Consider the following 19,179-nt stretch of genomic DNA (forward strand, 5'->3'; position numbering starts at 1 on the left):
AGAATATTATACCTGAAACTTTAAATTAAGTTTCCTCTGATATTGCCTTCGCTTTACCCAGTACATGCAAAACAATATTTACGAAATATTTACTTAACAATGACAGTCAGAGCTTTTTAAAACAATTAATGATAAATTTGGCTTCTTAAAAATGCAGTCACTGTGTGGAGGAATAATGACAATGAGTCACTTTTTCATTTTAAAAAAGTAATTTCACTCAGGACCATAAAAACAAGTCAACATGCCAGAGCTGTTACAGGCGTAAGTTGAGGAGTTGAGGAGGCAGAGCTGCTCTCAGCAGCAGGCTGTAGCACTGTGTGGTGCCTGAGGTGTGGTGACATGATGCGAGCTGACAGGTGGCACCATGGGTAATAGGACTAAAACTCCCATCATGCAGCCTGCTGTGGCCATGTCCCACCTCTTTGACCAGCTAGAAGTTCAAATCTCAGCCACTGCTTCTTACCACGCTGTAATTAAAAGCTGCAGGAAGGTCACAGTTATGGTATAGCGTTGAGGTTTTGGGTAAGTCAAATTAACTTAAAACTAAAGCCCAAGGCTATTTATACACAGTAGGTATCTTATTTTGAAAAGATTTCAATGAGCCACAGATAAACGTTGCATCTTTCTGCCTTACGGACTGAAATTACTCAATTTCTCAGTGCTTTTAGACTTCGACTACCTTGTTATGTTACATTACAAAAAAGTGAACAGGTTGAGGAACAATTGTAGTGTATAGTATATAGTATATCTGGAATATGAAATACAGATGCCAAAGAACAGCATAAATATTAACATTTCTTGCATTGATTTCTTTATTTTTTCCATCAAAAGAAATGCACAGATCAGCAAAGCTACTACATACAAATGGCCATACAATAGCAATTTAATTTTTGTTCTTGTTTGAAGGTGTTCGGTAAATTCTGACGTGTCATTTATACACTTCGTACCTTGAACGTTTGCAGTTATTCTGCATTCAGCAAAAAAATAAATCAAACCAATGCTGTTCTTCCATCTTCAAATGAAAAATCTCAGCCACAAACTACATATCTGGACAGCTACTTGTTACTGCTCCAGGAAAATTACTGTACTTACATACAATAAAACAAAAGTTTTGCATAGCTTCATTGTAATGTAGATACAGTACAGTAAGGCACTTCATGAAAAAATTTAGGCATTTTTTTTAATCCTACATAATAAACCTTTTGCCATTTCATTCTAAAACTTCATCTCAATATGCAAGGTTACAACATCTGAAAAAAAAACTTTTCCATATCACATTTTTGCACACTACATTTATCTACTGAACTTCTCTGCTTTTCTTTTGGCATTAAGTCTCAAGTTCAACATTCTCAAAATATTGAAGTTGGGTTCTTGTGCATAATGTGACCGACACATTGTCCCATAACCCCACACAACCCAGTGTTTCTCAAAAAGACAAAAAAAATTGTGCAATGATTTGGGGTTATGTGGAGTAAAAGGCAACACGCTGTCAAAAACGAGTCCTAAAACTAAAAAAAAAAATCAAAATGTCTGGGCGAGTTACAGGTCATTTCCTCACAGACGGGTACAGACTGTACCAACGGTGACAAAGGTACATCTGACATGGGTAGGAGATGTTTCTCTTATTTTGGATAAAAAGTAGTAGTTTTGCTTTGTCTCTCCTCAGGCAAGTCCAAAGCATTGGTGGGATGACTTTGTGGTGTTGTAGTCCAGCAGCTGCACGTGGGACTACGTATTCCAGCAGCCCACTTCATATCGATAGAGGTAAAGAGGATGCATCTGCTCTATCCAAGCTGATCTTCATACTGTTTGCGGAAGCAATCTCCAGCTGGGAAGAAATCCCAGCATCGCTCCTGGTACATCTTCCACACATATGACTCCTGGACACACACACACACACACACACACACACACACACACACACACACACACACACACACACACACACACACACACACACACACACACACACACACACACACAAACATCAGTGTTACTCAAAAAAAGTTATTAAACTTTAGGACATAAACTCATGCATACAAAACGAAGGGACCGGGGCTGCACAAATTTATATCCAAATTGTAATTTGAAAGTGTAATTTTCAAATCGAAAGAGTCCCAAGTTTAATTATAATTTACATAATTAAAACTGTCTTAACAAGCTGCAGGATGTGAAAGTTTAAGCTGGTGGAAATACTGTGTATGATAATATAATGACAACTGTCATGATAGACAAGTTTATGTCAAGTTTAATTAGCTGTGGTTAATTAATGTTAATTTGGGGAAGTGGCAAGACAAAAAAAAAAAAGAAGGTTGGTCAAAGATAGTTTAGCAGAAGAAGAAACATTACTATGTACCTTTTTTTTGCTCCTGATATAAGACGAACAGTGTGGCAAGATTATTTTCTTTTTTTTACATTGATTTCAAACATGTATCTAGCAGGTAGCTCAGCAATTGACTGGTGAGTAGTGGTGAACTTTTAAACACTTCATATTGTTGTTTTAAGCTTTGAATTGAGACTTCAGGATTCGGGGCTTTGAGACAGCTCGTCCTGTCAGTCTATCCAGCAAACGTTAGCTAGCGCAGCTTCAAAGCAAAGCTGTCAACATCAGATGTCATCAGTGTGACATCAAAACTGTGCTAAATGTGTCTTACCAGCTGTTTGTCATTCTTCCCATAGCTATGCAATTGTCATCAATAAATACAATAGCATTTTAAAAGTCATGAATATATTTGTATATTACAGTAATGTCAAGGACTAAAGAGCAAGTTACTGCATTATTTCACATATCCTATTCAACACTGTGCAGACCCACAAATACAGACCTGTAGATTAACTAAAAGAAAACATTGAAGATTTAAATTAAACCACAATATCAGTCAGTATAACTGACAGGATAATAATTGTTTGTGATTGGTTGAAGATTCCTCAGAGAAAGGTCATTGTACTGTACCTGGCCAGTGTGCTCTGTCTCATCCTTGTTGATAAGGTACATCAAGAAAAACCTTTGGAAGAAACGCAGACCAATGAGACAGAACAAAAATGTCACAGCAAGCTTTCACATTCTCACCACCTTATCACACTCTCCATCTTATCACAGTTAAAACACAGAATGGAGGGAAAAGCTTTACTGAGGCACATTTTATATCTACAACTCCATATGCACAGGAAATGTCACATTCTGTGTTACAAGGAGGCTTCATAAATTCTGAATCTAAACAAAGTAACACCATCCCATCTGCATCATAAAATCACCTGTTGTTTCCGAAATCAAGTGCAAATGGCAACGGGCCGCTGTATCTCTGTGGGCATCCCAGCATGCCAAATCTTGATGAATACTGTATGAGAGCACGCTATCACAAACCTATTTTCCAGTAAAGTTCATGGCATTAAATAGTAATGAAGCAACATAATGAGGTCGCTCTCATATCCTCTGGCCAGCTGACTGTGAGCGCAAATGGACTGAGACTTTCTATTGTCACAGGCGTTCTAGAGAAACACTGGATAAGCAGAGACAGCAGGGGAAACTCTGAGACAGATGGAAAGAGTACCTGAAGGGATGTAGTGTTCTGGATCATTGCAGCTATTAGTAACTTTGGCCCTAATGCTGTGGTAATGTGCTGAAGCCATCGATCAGATGGTTAAATTACAGAGAGGAGGCAAGACATGTTTGGGAAAGATGCGTTAGTGATTAATATATTTGTAGTTAAAGGTTATGTAAAATGATTTAAAGTGAGATACTTACAGGTAGTTGGCCAAATTGTGCTCTTGTAAGGTGTGGGTCTCAAAGCCGTGAGGTGTTGTGTCGAAGTAATCATTACCGATCCCGCAAATGAAACATTTGGTCTGGAGGACAGAAAATTAAGAGATGATTATAGCACATGCTATCTTTTGTTTTTCTTCCTGCACTTCAGCGTATGAGATATAATAATCAACAGAGGGTCCTGCATCATTTTCAAAGGGCCGCTCCACTGTATTTTAAACATAAAGCTCAGTAAAACTAGTTATGATCAGTATTACTCAGCATGTGAATCGTTGTGTAATGTCTCCTGAGCTTTCTAATGTCTGAGAAAATCACCATTATGATGTCATCAGGGTTATCAAGGCTAAGTGAGAGCAGCACACTTGCCTCCTCTCCTGTTTTTTTCCCAGGAGCATCATAACTTTACATTCCTTTCATTTATTTATTTCTCCAAAATTAGACGTCTTTCACTTCATATTTTAAACTAAATATTTATTTTCCCCTGTCACTGAAATCTCAAAAAACTGGCCAACACTGCACTCTGACCTTCATTTGGACTGAAGGGCTGTTGCCTAAAAGACTCTGAAGAGCGCTTGAGAGCTCACAAAACAAAAGTAAATCACATGTCTAAACCCAAGATGCCCGGGAAGGAAAGGAATTTACTTTCGAACAGGGTTAAAGTTAAGGGGTATGTTTTCTGTGAAATATGAAGGACTGCATATGATATTCCTGCAAAATATGCAACAATTCCTTTCCTTTCTTTTTGTTATATACATATATGGTGGGTTGGTCACCTTTGCATATACAAATTAACTTGTATAATGTGATATGATAGGTATATGATAGCAGTTTTGTTTAATATCTTTGGGCAAAATAACCTGATTGTATGTGCTGTATTTTTTAGTTGTATGCATAAAAGGTCACCATAAGACAATATTTCCTTCAGAGGAGAAGACCCCACCCCCCACCCCCCACCCCCTCTTTACACCCCTGCTTCCTCTGGAAACCCCTTCAGTACTCCATATGTTGGCAAGTATAGGTGAGCATGAGATCTCCTCTCACCTCCATGTCCTCTTTGACTTGTTCCTGCTGGTCTCTCAGCTCTCCAAAGGCATCAATGATCAAACCTGCAACCACAAAGGAACTGCCGTGAGCGTATCATATATAATGTACAGTAACTGTGTAATCAATGCAGCCACAGTCTTACACACCTCACTTCCTAAGAATATGGCACGGAGTGTAATAGAGATATACTATTGTGATATGGAGTATTTCAAAGAGATTAGATTTAAATACTCATATAGCTTAAAGTTTAAAAAAATCAAGTAATCCGAGAAAGACCTTTGTTTTGTGGAAACAGCACTAAAAAAAGTGCCTGGGCTCACCCTGGATGATGGCCAGGAGGATGACGATGACAAAGAAGAAGAAGGTAATGTCAAAAAGGATGCGGTAGAGCTCATACGGGTCACCTGCCGGGTCCTCGATCTCATCCCCGATGCCCCCTCCTGCTCTCACCCCAACGTACATGTGGAATAAGTAGCACTGTGCAAACACAGAGGGAGGGTCAGGAAAAACCCTCAGTTTGAGGATGAATATAAGCCACAAGCACTTGAATATGTGACTAATATTTACCGTCATCATGTCATCACACTTCATGTCCGGCTCATCCTCATCCTCGCTCTTGTTGTAGAACTTCCTGAAGAAGTTGAAGGCCACCACAGTGTAGAGATAGACCACAACTGCCAGCAGGCCGACCGTCAGCACCAGCTACGGAGAAAAACACAGACATCAGTCAGTTGAGTCTCATTTAAACTTTATGAAGAGACACATTGGACACAGCAGAGGCAGAGCTGCCCCTATAAAAAGCGGCAAAACTCTCATGAGGAACACGTCGGGATTGCCGGTGGCGAGATAAGAGCAGGTTGTGAGGAGGGAAAAGTTCAAATGAGCGGATGATGGGAAAGTTCAGTTATTTATAATAAATAATGGTAAACTGTATCCTTTTCTTTTACATCTGCAACAGCTCCCACATTGATTTCCCTGTGAACCTAAACAGCAACAACAGTGGAAGCAGCAGTAAGCTGCATTTTGATTGACAGCTCCATTGATCTGCCCACAGGCAGCGGAGTGTGGGAGGTGTGGGAGGCGATTCCTTGCGGCCTCGCCATTTGGATGTATTTCCACCCTCGGAGATTGAAGTGACATTACATTTTGAATTGTGCCTCTGGTCAGTTGACATGAGAATCGCTGCAAAGAACTGAAGTGGGATTTAAATGAAGCATTTGAACCATTTGAACTCAAATGTCAAAGAATACCGAATGAATCTAAAGTCCCCTTTTGTTTACTGTACGCATCGTCGATTCCTTCACATGCATCTCCACTGGCAAAGACGCGGGGATCGACGCAGCACATGCAGTATTTACTAGATGACAACCACGCAGCTTTTTAACATGCATTATCCATTTGACATGTTGCACAGACGGTCACACAAGCCAGTTGTATGATACCTGCCAACAGTGTAGAGAAAGCAGAGACACACAGACTTTTCCCAGGAGTTGGTGCACACACATATCCAGTAGGATGTGAATGTCTTTCTGTATCTGGCCAATGTGTAAATGGGTGACAGTTTGCTAATATGTTATCTATAACTACTCGTAAAATCTAAAAGCATATCAAGGCTTGGTTGGCACAGGCTTGACACTAGTATTACCCAAAGATGCCATCAGTGGGGTTGGAACATGTGGTACTGTGGTAAAACTGGCTTGTGGTTGCACATCAGGGAATAAAGAGGCGGTGGCTACAGCCCAACCTCAACCACTAACTCTGCAGTGACCCCTGCTGCCAAGAAGAAGACCTGCACTCTCCTCCTCATCCTCCTCACCTGTTTGCCATTGTGTGTGACAGAGGAGAGGATGGTGCGGAGGGTCTTGAAGCCCATGGCGATGTCCAGCAGATGGGCGGCGAAGAAGAAGTTGTTGTAGTGGCCCAGAATGGACATGGTGGTGTACCACACTAGGTACAGGAAAGACTGGTAAAGAAACACAATGGGAAATCTATCAGAATCCATCTGTCCAGTCATAACATCATCAATCAGCTCGTGCAAACATCAATCCATCAAATCATGCACCCAGCCATCCTTAAAACCACAAAACAGAGCGATTAATCACCCGAGCTTGTGTTCAAACTTACATTGTCTGTAAACACCACTCCCATTTTCCAGACGTGGTACTTTGTATCGATTGAGCTCAACCTGGCAACAGAGACAGGTTGATAAGAGAGGTTCATATTTTCTATCCGACCTCTATTTTTGCTTCAGGCACTTCCAGGCTGTCTGCGCTTTATCAGTCCAATCTCTCACCATGACACCAATGAAGCCTCCTTGGCGACAGTTTCCTCTGTAGGGTTGAAATCCAGGGCACTCTTATCCAGGCCCAGCAGCTCCGCTATCCTCTCCGCGCCATACAGGTCTCCATATTTTTTGATCACCTACAAACAGCAGCAGAAACAGAAACAGAGTGTAACTAACATCTAGTGAAATATCACCAGATTTGGTGTATGCATTGTGTGCATAACAGATTACACAAAAATTTATTAAAAGCCACTTACTTTGCGTTTGACAAATTTATCCCAGTAGTTGTTTGGGAAAGAACTGATAAAAAAAAACAAAAAAAACAAATGATCATTAAACCTTTGTTTGTACAAGATTATGACTCAGAATTGAATAACTGCACTGTAGGTGACTCACGGGGTATTGATGACCAGTCTGTCCCACTGTCCTTTGATGTCATCATCAGACGGCTGCTCAGTGATGTAGAGGCCGGCAAACTCTAACTTCCTCGCTATCTCCTTCTCACGTTTAAAAACCACCAGTGGCACCTTCGACACACACAGAATTCGGCCAGTGAAGGATATAATGTACAGTTGTATCACAATATGCTGCATATAGTGCAGGACTATGTATGTATGCATTTGATCACAAATACAGAACTCTACTTGTGAAAAATAAAACCAAGTGCTATAAAGCATTATTGAGATGTTTCAACAATAAAAAAATAAAAAAAATAAAAAATCTTGGATAAAAAGGTCAAATAGAGTAAATTTACACGTCCCTATTTTTTTTGCTCCGATACTAAAGCACAACTTGATGTTTTATTTCTCAGTGGGTGTTACTGCACCTTCAGGTAGTAGTATCCCACTACACACAGGAAAGATATGATAGTGTGTAGTATTGCCAGACAGCGAAGCGTAGGCGCCATGTAGCCTGTGCTCTCCTGCAGGACGAAGTACTCAAGCGCCCCTTCATCTTCCTCCTCCCCAGCTCTACCTCGGCCATTCCAGGGGTCTTCATCGTCCGAGTAATCCCCGGTTACCTGAAAGACAGGTCATCAACTGGTCATCAAAACACCTACAACAATCTGTAATCATTATATACAGAGTATTACTACAAGCTTACTTTGTAGAAGAGCAGAATGAAGTTGATGGCAAAGGCAACGAAAAGTGCCAGAAAGCGGAGGTTGTAGAAGTTTCTGGCCAGGTAGTTCTGTGAAAATATAGAAGTTGTACAGTATATACGCAACTTATTATTCTTTCTTAACATGCTTAAGCTAATACATCAAATACATTTTTTTTTTTTTTAAATCTGACCAGCATCTTAGTCTGGTAGACTTCCAGGCCGGCGAAGAAGCTGGCCATGAACGCCTCTGGTGGTTCTTTCTTCTGGCCGAGCCTCTTCTTTGGGGCTTTCTTCTCCTCCGCCGCGTGCTCTGGAGGGGCTTCGTCTTTGGCTTTGTCGTGGTCCTTCTTCTCACCGTCTTCTGAACTGCAGCAATAAATTGTCTTTTAGTGACACACTTATACTACCACTGCAAGGTCGTAGATACACACACACACACAGTTACATACGTGTGACATATGAATAGAATTAAACTGCAGAAGTACTTAAAAGGTATAGATAGTTAGTTTAGAGAGTCTACTCTTACTTACGGACATCCTTCATACTTAAAGTTTCTGACACTGGTATTGCAGATAGCAAAACACGATGATATGCTCAGTGCCATCAGAAAATGTCTAATGATAAAGAATTATATCAACTCCACTGAGGATGAACAATGAACAAATGAACAACACTCACTCTCCTTTCTCTGAGTCAGATTTGTAGTCTCCATTCGCAGCCCTCTTCTTCGCAGCCAGCTGTAACAAATGCATTGTTTGACCATCAATAACTTTAACAGGTTGTACTGTTATAATAACAAATGGGCTTTGTGCAAATGGTCTATACTGATGTTGTAGTGTCTATTAGTTAAGGTGTGATTAGGAATGGAGCCTTCATCATTCCATTTGATTTAACATCATTACTGACCTGTGCCTTCTTCTGTTTGACGGCACTGGCAATAGACGGAGCGTCCCCCACCACCACCTCAGACACATCCCCCAAACCAGGCTCCGCCGTGTGCTTTCCCTCCTTCTTGGGCTGTATGTTCAGCAGCTCAGCCATCAGGTCTGCCTCTGCTGCTTCCCCCTGAGCCATCTGACCCATCTCTGCCAACGCCGACGCTTCGCTCGCCTCCAACTTCTCCGTCTCCAACACATCTCCATGGATGCCAAACTGAGTGGGATCTGGCATGTTTCCCAAAATATCTGTCACTTTCATATTTTTAGCCCCTTCAACGAGGCCGCCGCCAAACATAGTGGTCCACAAGATGTGGAAGAAACCCCAAATGAGGCTGTAGACGAAGTGGAAGAGTCCCGTGATGATCACCCAGAAGAAAGAGAAGAAACCTCGCACCATCTCCTTCACACTCATCTTCCTGAACTTCCTGTACTGCCGCCTCATGCTCTTGAGAGTCAGCATCTGGCGGAAGTGGCACAGGCTTTTTCTCAACGAGATGCAGGCGATTGTGAAGGCAGAGGAAGACTCCAACATCATGCTTTCCTCCTCTGCCTCCTCCTGGTTCTCCACCACACTCTGGTTGTCGTCTTCCTCCTCCTCCGGGCGCTCCACCGGGTCTGGCTCTGAAATTTGGGAAGCCAGCTGCATCTCAAAGATGGTGTCCTCACAGAAGTTGACAAACAGTTCCATCTTCTCGCTCTCTCCGCCTTCATTGACAACATCGAAGATGAACTGCCGCTTCGACTCCTTCACCTGAGGCTTTTCCCACTGAGTACGACTCGACTCGCTGATCTCGAAGTAGACTCTCTCGATGCGCTTGGCTCCACCCATGATCTCAATACGACCCAAAAAGGGCTCAAAGTAGCTGAGAACGCTCTCAGCCAGGTCGAGGAAGGTAGAAAGGCGAGCATCGTGGGGCATATGCTCGGAGAGATTGGTTAGCAGCACGGCTACGTTAAAGCCAATGTCCTTGGCGGGTTCGTGGAATCTCTCCACAAACTGCTCGTAGTTGAACATGTCGTTCTCGTCGGCCTCAGCACAAGAGAGAAGAAACTCAATCTCAGACTGGGAGTACTGTTTCTGGTTCTCCATGGACTTCTGGAAATCCTTCTTTGAAATGATCCCTTTGCTCTCAGAGTCATACTCCCTGAAGCTGTCTGAGGTGGTTAAATCCTTCAACTTGAGGAACATGTCAAAGAATTTTAGGATCATCTCCACGTTGCTTGAAGATTCCACCAAAGTGTCCACCATTTGTTTGCCAATGGTGCCATTGACAACATTACCTGTGAAGTGTCAACAACAAAGGTTCAGTAAAGGCGAACAACAGTCTGCATACACATTAGGAAAGCTGCTGCTGTAAATATCTGATTATATTCCAAGCAAACAAATGATTAATGACAGTCATAAAACATCCTTGTAATTAATCCTGCTGGTGAAGGCGTCATATGGCGCCAGTGAGTCATCAAAAAGTCAACCTTCGAGAAGAGAGAGCATCATAACGATCATGTCCTTCTGTAGGTCCAGCAGCTCCTTCAGTAATTCAATCTGACTCGAGTCCTGTTAGGAGATGACAGAAAAGAGGAAACCTCGTGAATCACACAACACTATATCACACAGATTAGTGATGGCCTCCCTTTAAGGGCACTGCCGCCCTGGCTAATGTCCCCGAGCCGGATTCGGAGAGATCAAGGCTGCCTCAGATTGTGGGGACCCACGATGTAGCTGCTGGTGCCCAGAAGGCCCTTGTAGGAGAAATCCATCCATCAGCACCAGGGTTAATGCTATTTTACTGTCTAGGAGCAGATGGCATGGTCAGTCTGACTCATTTAGGGTCTCTATAGAGTCTGTATTTAGCATACCATAAATCTGATGCATTCAATTCAGACCCCGTCCACCTGCGCTCTCCTTCATCCTGGTTTCTACTGTCAGACCAAGATAAGGTTAGGTGGTTGGATTTCATCCCATTCCTCCCTTATTGGACATGGAGGAAATATCGTAGATGAACTCATATATCATATGGCTGAGTGGAATCACATATGCAATTGTGCTGCAGTAGCCTGGGGTTATTCTCTAGCCTGGAGAGACCTCTAGTGGCAACAGATATTTTAAGGGAGATTCTGGCTGACAAAGACAAATACCAGTGGTGGGTGAAGTATTCTGATTGTTGCTTTTAGTAAAAGTAGCATTACATTCACATAAACATTTTTGACTGAACAAGTACAGTGCAGAAGTACTGTCAGGAATATGTACATCTTCATCAGCTATAACAGCTCATCATGCAAAATGGCCTCTTTCAGAATGTTCATTCTTACTATACATGTTTTATATGACTGCATTATTATACCTGAAGCATAAATGTATAAAATGGAATTAAAATATTAAAGCATATATATAGAATATGTCGTAACCACTTGGCGACAGACATCTCCAAGTAAAGTGATGCAAATCTTTTATACTGTTGGGAACTTTAATCTGTTATATTGCATCATACTATATCGGATGATTACATGTTTTGTTTGGAAAATCTGTGAAGTAAATACCAACTATTCAGGCAGGTAGTAGTAAATACTATAATAATATTTCCCTATATCAATATTGTGAAGAAGACGTATAAACTGGTAAGAAACATTAAATACTAAAGTAAAGTACCTAAAAAAAAACAGTAATTGAGAAAAGAAAAGATATTTAATTACTATCCACCACTGAAGAAATACACAGCAACTCCATTGCTTTAAATGTAGGCAAACAGTAGATACCTGGGATAACTTCATCTGCATGTTGGCAAAAACATGCAGGAATCCCACCACAGCATCCCACAGCCTGCTGTGAGCCAGACTCTGTTGATTCCCAATGCATGGACCCTGGAGCAAACGGCAAAGTTTGCACATTGAAGTTCAGATTATTCATGTACTGTAGTTAAGATTTGAATCAGTTCTCGTGTTGTCGTGTTGCAGTGCACTGCGAGATCGTACCTGTATATACTCAGTTAAAGAGTTGAAGACCTGCTTGGCCACTGCCAGTGCTTTGGAGAAGTTCCTTTGACCGGCCTCATCAATGATGTCCTTACCAGAGTAGTACCAGTAAAAATCACTGATGGATTCCTGATAGAAGAAAAATGTATATGTTTGACACATTAAAGAAGATCAATGAATATATGAATATATATTTCTATAAATCTTTAATATCATACCTGGAGTCTTAGTAGGTAGTCTACAGTACTAATGATTATGTTGACCGTAGTTGTGTTCCCTGTTTGAGTCCTCAAGAAGTTCTGAAAATCTAAAACAATAGTTGGTTGCAGAGGAGCACATTCACACCTGTGTTGTTCAGAGACACAATGCAGCTTAGGGTAACTGCTGTACTGAGAAGCGTCCACCTACCATTGTTGTGGCCCTCACAGAGAAGCTGCAGGAACCTAAAGAGATCCTTAGTGAACTCATCATTCTGCAGTACCTTGGAACCTGAGGACAGGAAATGAGATTAAGTGTCTCTTTCAGTGTTGACAAAGGTCAGAGACCCATCATTTTAATGTCAGTACAGGCATCGGAGCTTGCATAGCTTTCACTTCTCATAACGCTGCTGTCTAGTTGTCAAACAGCAGCAAATTATATGCACTATACTGAGAGCTCAGAACACACAAACAAGGTATAGTGCATCATTTCACAAATGAAAATAAGGATTAGAACAGGAATGAAACTGAGCTTTGTCGTTTAACACCAGCAAAGCTTTGTTGTTTCTTACAAACAAAGCTTTGGGATATTTATTTCTTAATACACGTTGGTTAGTATCGTTAAAATTAAGAAACATAAAAGGTCCCACACAAATGACAAGCACTGACTTTTTATAAAAGAAGAAGTGGAGAGGTTTGAGTCAGTTTGAGGCACCTGACCATGGACTGAACAATCTATCCAGATGTCATAAGAGCATGCATGCGTTCCTTCAGTCCAAGGTACAAAGAAGGTGGTTGTTTTGCATTCAGGGCAAGGGAGGAGGAGGAGTGGGAGGATGAGGAGTGGGAGGAGGAGGAGTGGGAGGAGGAGGAGGAGGAGGAGGAAGGAGGAAGAGGAGGGAGGGAGGTCGGGGTTAGGAGGGAATGAAGAGAGGGAGGAAGGAGCTGAACGGAGAGCAATCAAGATGTCAGCATTGCATAGAATGAGTAGAATCTAAACCATGTATTTACCCCGCTCACTCACGTTGACTGCGACCGATGAGATTAAAAACATGATCAGAAGGAAACAAACAAACAAACAAAACAAAAGCAGACATAAGCAAAGGAGAAGACATTGAGATTCAATCAGAAGGAGTAGGAACAGGAGAGAGTGATAGCGCTATAGATATATATTTACATACTCACACTGATTTGCGACATTGACATGCGGTTACAATTAAACAAAGTCTTAAAGGGAAGTCTGCTCACTGGGCAGGTGTTTAGACTACAGGTTAGACAGAGTACCAGACTAACAGTTACCATCACTTATGCCTGAGCTTATGAGGTGAGAATGAGTTGGAATAAGCATGAGAAAAATATATTTTTGTACTGTATGCAACCCATCAGATTATTAAATAGAGACCTCTGATTATAAGTGGACTTTAATGCGGATGCGGTTGTGAGTGTGAGCTTTTAAGTGGCAGACAAGGCCCAGACAGGACTTAAACATACAGTAGCACAGGTTTACCTGCGTGACGATGACACACAAGAGAGACAAGACATGACATAGAGATGGGCTTGTGTATGTCAACAAATCAAAGAGCAAATGTTTCATCAAGCTAATGCTGCGCCATTTGTCCTGAGGCCGATTACAAGCCTGACTGAAGAACATTAACGCCATGAACCTGAACGAGACGCACCATGTCACAGCAAGAGCTCTACACGGTCTACTCGGAGACGTCGCACAAGTATGGTGAAGTACAGAAAGCAGCGGAGGTTTGGACCCCATGCTGTAACACTGAGTGGCTATGGCTCAGGGAAAAGATCATAAGCTCTGTTTCATTGTCAGACACTCAGTATTGAGGTTCTGTCTAAGGCAAGGCGTTCTGTAAAATGATACTAATGCGCAGATATTGACTTGTAGGTTTTTTTTTTCCATTCGGCTCCACAGATACACTGTGTATTGCTCTTTGTATCAGCATGATTAAAAGTCTCCTGGTAGAGGACAAATCAATCACGCATATTGTTGGTAAATCAACAAGTGGGACAGATAGTCTCAGACTGTTTACCGTGTTAATTATCCTCACTTACTTGATCCCTCTTCAGTAACCATCCCCAGACCTTCAGCTTTGTTTTGCCTTTCAAACGCGTTCAAGTCCAGGACACTGACGGAGATGAAAGACAAAGACTGAACGATGATATGTTTATTTCTATATTCTGCTTTTCAGCAGTTTGTGTTTTTAAGAGGCGCCCCAGCACTTCCACCAAACTGCAGAACTCACAGGAGAAAATATAATGGTCAGAACATGTCAGCGATATTTTGACCTCTGCTCTCTAGTGTGGGTTGATGGGTTAATGGTTCCATTACCTGCAGGACATCATCAGTCCAGATAAACTTTTGAAAAAGCCAACATCTCTTTTCTCCTTCAGATAGTCCAGCATTTTCTGCATTAAAACAGAAGAACAATGAATAAAGGGTTGATGCTGCTCACTGTACATTTTCTGCATGAAGACGGCTGCGTACCTGCTGGACAAGTGTGTTTCCCCCGTTCAGAATGGAGATACCCAGTTTGAGGGTGAACGTCACCATAGCAGCGAGTCGACCTGACAATCACAAATCAGACACCACAGTTAGACCAAAGAAGGCGGCCGTGGGAAGGCAGACATACGGGTGTGTGTTCTCCTGCCTTTGCTGGCGCTGATCATCTGGAGCACCATCTCTGCAGCCCCTCGGTCATGAAGCCTGGCTTGCTGATACAGCATCTTTTGCTTCTCCATTTCCTTTTCCTGCAGGAAATGATAATACAGTTGGCACCGCTGATGAATGTGATTCAAAAACCCAAAAAAGCAAGACAATATTCCTGAGAAATCAATAGCACCTCAAATGTTTTCTCTTTCCCTTCCTCGTCTTCCTCTTCTTCACCTTCAGCACAACTCTGAAAGAGCAAACAACGTCAAACCTGCAACAATCTGCTGAACACTGAGCATCTTGGTAAAAAGCACTTTAGAGAGTGTAATACCTTTGCCATCATATCTGCATATGCGATGTACAGGGGATCCTCTTCCAAAGAACTAACAAAAAAAAGGAAGATGAATATCCAAAGGTTAAACCTTACATAGCTCACAGTCACATTTCATCTTTAAATAAGAAGCAAGTGGAAGTGATTGTATTTATAGCCACTGCAATGTATGCATAGTAAGCAGCAAAAAAAAATGCTGTGTTTCTCTCTTAGCATAAAATATATGGCAATAATTTAGCTTAATGTAGCTCTTTATTAGCTCAGAGGCAAGCCAAAACTATTATGTAGCACAGATGGAGTAAAGCGTGCTGGTGCCAGGAGGCCAGGTGTGTAACAGTGAGTGTGTATTTACCTGCACTCAGTCAGAGCGTTGTGGCTGAAATGCAGAATGAGCTGGTGAAGCGGGTCCGGTTGTTTTCTGACCTCCTCCTCTTCCTCTTCCTCCACTTTGGGCTGCGTCTTCTGGACAAAGCCGCACAACAGCGGAGCTTAGGCATGTGCTCTCAACAGCAATGATATAAGCCACTGAATCGAGAAATCTGTGCTGTAACACTGTGTACAAACAGTAGTCACCTGACTGTACACTGCTTACCTTAAGAGAGTCAGGTGGTGTCAGAATAAAAAAAAGACAGTGTTTGGATCCACTGACAGCATGCACAAGCACGGACACAGTCGCAGGCACGTGCACACACATGCATACAGAGGGTGACTCTCTAGGTTTATTCTCTATCATAGATTTCCTGTCATTTTATCCCGGAGCAGAGACAACTCATGATATCAGACACATTGGAACAATTTTTCTTGGTGGTGGTGGTGGTGGGGGGTGGGGGGGTGTTACTTCAAATGTGTGTTTGGATGGCTGGATCATAAAGTTCTTCATCTGTTACACCATTAACTTCTTTTGTGACGCCCCGTGGCTCTAATTTCAAATAATGTGACATAGACATAACTATTAAAAGGGCTAAAGGAAGATTAGATTTTCAAAAGTTGTATTAATTTAAATTTTATGGTCATTTCTTTACTGCAAAAAAAAGAAAAAAAAAAAAGAAAAAGAAAAAAAAACACCCACTGGCACAGTAGGGTTTGTCGCATTCCAACGAGCCTTCATGATAGCCTCTTGTTTTAGATGAGATAACTGAATTCAACTTTATTTCTTAAAGTCTGTAAGCATTGTGAACCAATCTATGTACAGTAAATCATAGATTCTCATGGGCTACAAAGTGTAAAATAAACAGGAAGCAGCTATGGTACGTGCTGTATTTCTTTTGTTTTCACTACAACAAATTCAAGACATGATTGTGACATTTCATGACTGAAAATTTAGGAAAGGCAGCACAACTTTCATAAATTTCATCCGTAAGTCAAAGCATCGTGACCAGATGCTCTCTTACTGCTCTCTGAGCTGGCTCTGACATCAGCGGTGATGTCATGCTTGCCAAAAATGGGCATCTGACGAACACGTGAAAAACACTGTATGGATGACTGAGTATGACTCAGTGGTGCACGGTGGGATTGGCAATTTTGACAATGACACGAGTAAAGGGGGAGTGGTGGGGGCATCCGCTCAGTTCCCCAGCCAAGAGGACGGCACTGGGGATAACACGGGTACTTACTGCAAGATCCTGCACTAGCTTCTCCTCAAAAGAGTACTCCTCTGTTTCTATCCATATTCTCTGATAGGCCAGGAGGAAGAGGTTAATAGAGCGATGCCTAAGGAAGGGTGAGAGGAGATTAGCCTGGGTTAGATAGCAACAGATGGGAGAAGTCCCTTTAGGAGAGTTAATACTGGTTAGTTTAGGGCACTGGCACATCCAGCTGGTCACCTTAGAGGAAACTATCACTTTGATCATACATACAGAGCTGTGATGTATTTGCTCTCTGCCACACTGTCAATCTACTCATTAAATTTTTAAAAACCCCAACTCATCAGCAGGAAGGAGAAATCCAAGGCTTGATAAAGGAGCCATGTATCTGCACGTCAGCAACAGTTAGAGGAGTAGCTTTGCATTTTGGCAAATATGCTAATCCACATTCTTGGGAAGATTAATACCCCTCTCGTGTGTGTATGCTAGAGCCAGGAGACAGTTAGCTTAGCTTAGTATGCAGAGGAGAAACAGCGCCTGGAGTCTGCACTGTTTGCCCGGCAACCTCACAGTGAGGACGTGACTGAAAGTCACTGCACATAAACCAAAACTTACTGTTTTTACACTTTGGTTTTTGTACAGTATAATAATATAACATGTTCATTTGTGAGCCTTGGAAATACTGATTTTTTAGGACAAATCCAGGCTAGCTGTTTCCCCCAGCTTCCACTCCTTATGCTAAGCTAAGCTAATCGACTCCTGGCTGTAGCTTGATGTTCTGTGTAAAGACACAAAGGATGTATCGATCTTCTCATCTAACTCTGGGCGAGAAAGCAAACTGGCAGACTGTCAAACTATTCCTTTACAGCAATCGTTCTACATTCAGCTTGATGCATTACTGTACAGATATGGACCAGTGGAAATACCAGCAAAAATATCTGAATGGGAGTTAAATTTTGTAGCATAAAACCGTGCCTGGAGGAAAGCAAGCAGAAGTTAAAGAGAGGTATGCGAGGTCAAACAGTAGTAACATTGGATCAGCACTACGTTACCGTCAGCATGGAGAGCAGACTGTCATAGTCTGCGTTCTCATACATAATCTCCAGCCAAATATGTCGGTAGGCATTCAGGAAGTAATTATTATTTGTGTGCCTGAGGGGATGAGGTACAATAGAGTGTGACACTGAGGAGAGAACAAAAGGCTGAATAGAGAGACAAAAGAGAAAAGATGACATCTGAATGCATGAAAACTCAGGAGGAGTCGACATCACCCGGAAGCTTCACATCCGTCCCTCAAACACAAATCTACTGCTCCAAATAAAAACAATCAATTGTGGCTGCATTGTAAATACTGTCTGATAATTAGTAGCTACGCTGGGTCATATTTCACTGTCAACAACTCTGAATAAATGAGTCATGCTGTCAGGCAGGCGGGCGGCATCGTCTGAGCACATACTGAAGATGACCACCCCCAGGTTGGGCTTCATAATTGTTTTCCACCCTACTGTAGCTCTCTGCCTGGCTTGCAGTGATTGAGTTACAGAGCAGCAGGGCATGAAATTGCTAGTGTCCCTTTTATTTATTTTTCTACTCCTTGATAACAGCTGCGGGCCAGACATTCGTCCTACAAACGGCGAGAGGGAGGCAGTGCATTAATGCAAGGGGTCAGAACCAAGGAAGAGAGAAGTGAGAGTCGTGAGTCGGACACGAGAAGAAGAGCGTGTGGATGGTATTTGGCCAGCGAACATAGAGGTGATGCCACAGCGCCTTGCTACACAATTTCACATCTGCTAGAAGTACCGCAGGGAGCCCTCTGCTACCGTCAAATGTAAAGTGTCATCCTGGATTCATGATTATGAGGCTGTTTAGCATCATTAGAGACCTTAAAAAGAAGAGGTGATGTGTAAACACTAGATGTAAGGATATACAGTTATACCTTGGTAGATTATAGAGTGGAGCCATGCGGAAGCAGGCTACAACCGCTCTCTTCCTCTGCTTGGACAGTAACTTCTGCCAAACACATTTTTTGGATCTCAGTGGCTGCTCCACCTATTGTGAGCAGAAGAAGAAGAAGAAGTATAAATCAGTGCACTGGGTTGTCATTCTCTAACAGGCAAACCAGTGATTAAAAAGAAAAGAAAAGAAAAGAAAAATCACTCCTGGGAACTGAAAACGGGCATTTTCATCAACACTAGTGTTTTGTATTTTGGTGAGTCATTCTGTATGTGTGGTGATCATGTTCCTTCACATTCCCGATGAGTCTTTCAGTACACTCTGAATGATGCATAAATGTTTCT

General features: G+C 42.0%; 1 protein-coding gene across 2 annotated transcripts in view; it reads right to left on the bottom strand.

Moving 5' to 3' along the window:
* Window positions 1-788: 788 nt before the first annotated feature.
* Window positions 789-19,179, bottom strand: part of LOC130180043 (ryanodine receptor 3-like) — a 106,324-nt gene continuing 87,933 nt past the window's right edge. Inside the window, exons 74-104 of one of the 2 annotated variants that reach the window (XM_056393334.1) lie at window positions 18,819-18,931; window positions 16,913-17,009; window positions 15,652-15,761; window positions 15,300-15,351; window positions 15,159-15,215; window positions 14,967-15,066; window positions 14,804-14,883; window positions 14,648-14,724; window positions 14,371-14,444; window positions 13,312-13,329; window positions 12,512-12,592; window positions 12,322-12,410; window positions 12,104-12,232; window positions 11,888-11,992; window positions 10,607-10,688; window positions 9,102-10,414; window positions 8,874-8,932; window positions 8,387-8,561; window positions 8,196-8,282; window positions 7,918-8,112; window positions 7,488-7,618; window positions 7,349-7,391; window positions 7,101-7,228; window positions 6,932-6,992; window positions 6,624-6,770; window positions 5,375-5,509; window positions 5,128-5,284; window positions 4,805-4,869; window positions 3,746-3,846; window positions 2,954-3,005; window positions 789-1,880 (exon numbers count right to left, since the gene is read on the bottom strand). In XM_056393334.1, the coding sequence (XP_056249309.1) occupies window positions 1,785-1,880; window positions 2,954-3,005; window positions 3,746-3,846; window positions 4,805-4,869; window positions 5,128-5,284; window positions 5,375-5,509; window positions 6,624-6,770; window positions 6,932-6,992; window positions 7,101-7,228; window positions 7,349-7,391; window positions 7,488-7,618; window positions 7,918-8,112; window positions 8,196-8,282; window positions 8,387-8,561; window positions 8,874-8,932; window positions 9,102-10,414; window positions 10,607-10,688; window positions 11,888-11,992; window positions 12,104-12,232; window positions 12,322-12,410; window positions 12,512-12,592; window positions 13,312-13,329; window positions 14,371-14,444; window positions 14,648-14,724; window positions 14,804-14,883; window positions 14,967-15,066; window positions 15,159-15,215; window positions 15,300-15,351; window positions 15,652-15,761; window positions 16,913-17,009; window positions 18,819-18,931 (4,209 nt within the window). In that variant the 3' untranslated portion in view covers window positions 789-1,784. The remainder of the gene's footprint in view (window positions 1,881-2,953; window positions 3,006-3,745; window positions 3,847-4,804; window positions 4,870-5,127; window positions 5,285-5,374; window positions 5,510-6,623; window positions 6,771-6,931; window positions 6,993-7,100; window positions 7,229-7,348; window positions 7,392-7,487; window positions 7,619-7,917; window positions 8,113-8,195; window positions 8,283-8,386; window positions 8,562-8,873; window positions 8,933-9,101; window positions 10,415-10,606; window positions 10,689-11,887; window positions 11,993-12,103; window positions 12,233-12,321; window positions 12,411-12,511; window positions 12,593-13,311; window positions 13,330-14,370; window positions 14,445-14,647; window positions 14,725-14,803; window positions 14,884-14,966; window positions 15,067-15,158; window positions 15,216-15,299; window positions 15,352-15,651; window positions 15,762-16,912; window positions 17,010-18,818; window positions 18,932-19,179) is intronic. The other variant, XM_056393333.1, reaches the window with a different exon arrangement.

This window comes from Seriola aureovittata, chromosome 13 (genome assembly GCF_021018895.1).
Source record: "Seriola aureovittata isolate HTS-2021-v1 ecotype China chromosome 13, ASM2101889v1, whole genome shotgun sequence".
In the NCBI taxonomy this organism is placed as follows: Eukaryota; Metazoa; Chordata; class Actinopteri; order Carangiformes; family Carangidae; genus Seriola; species Seriola aureovittata.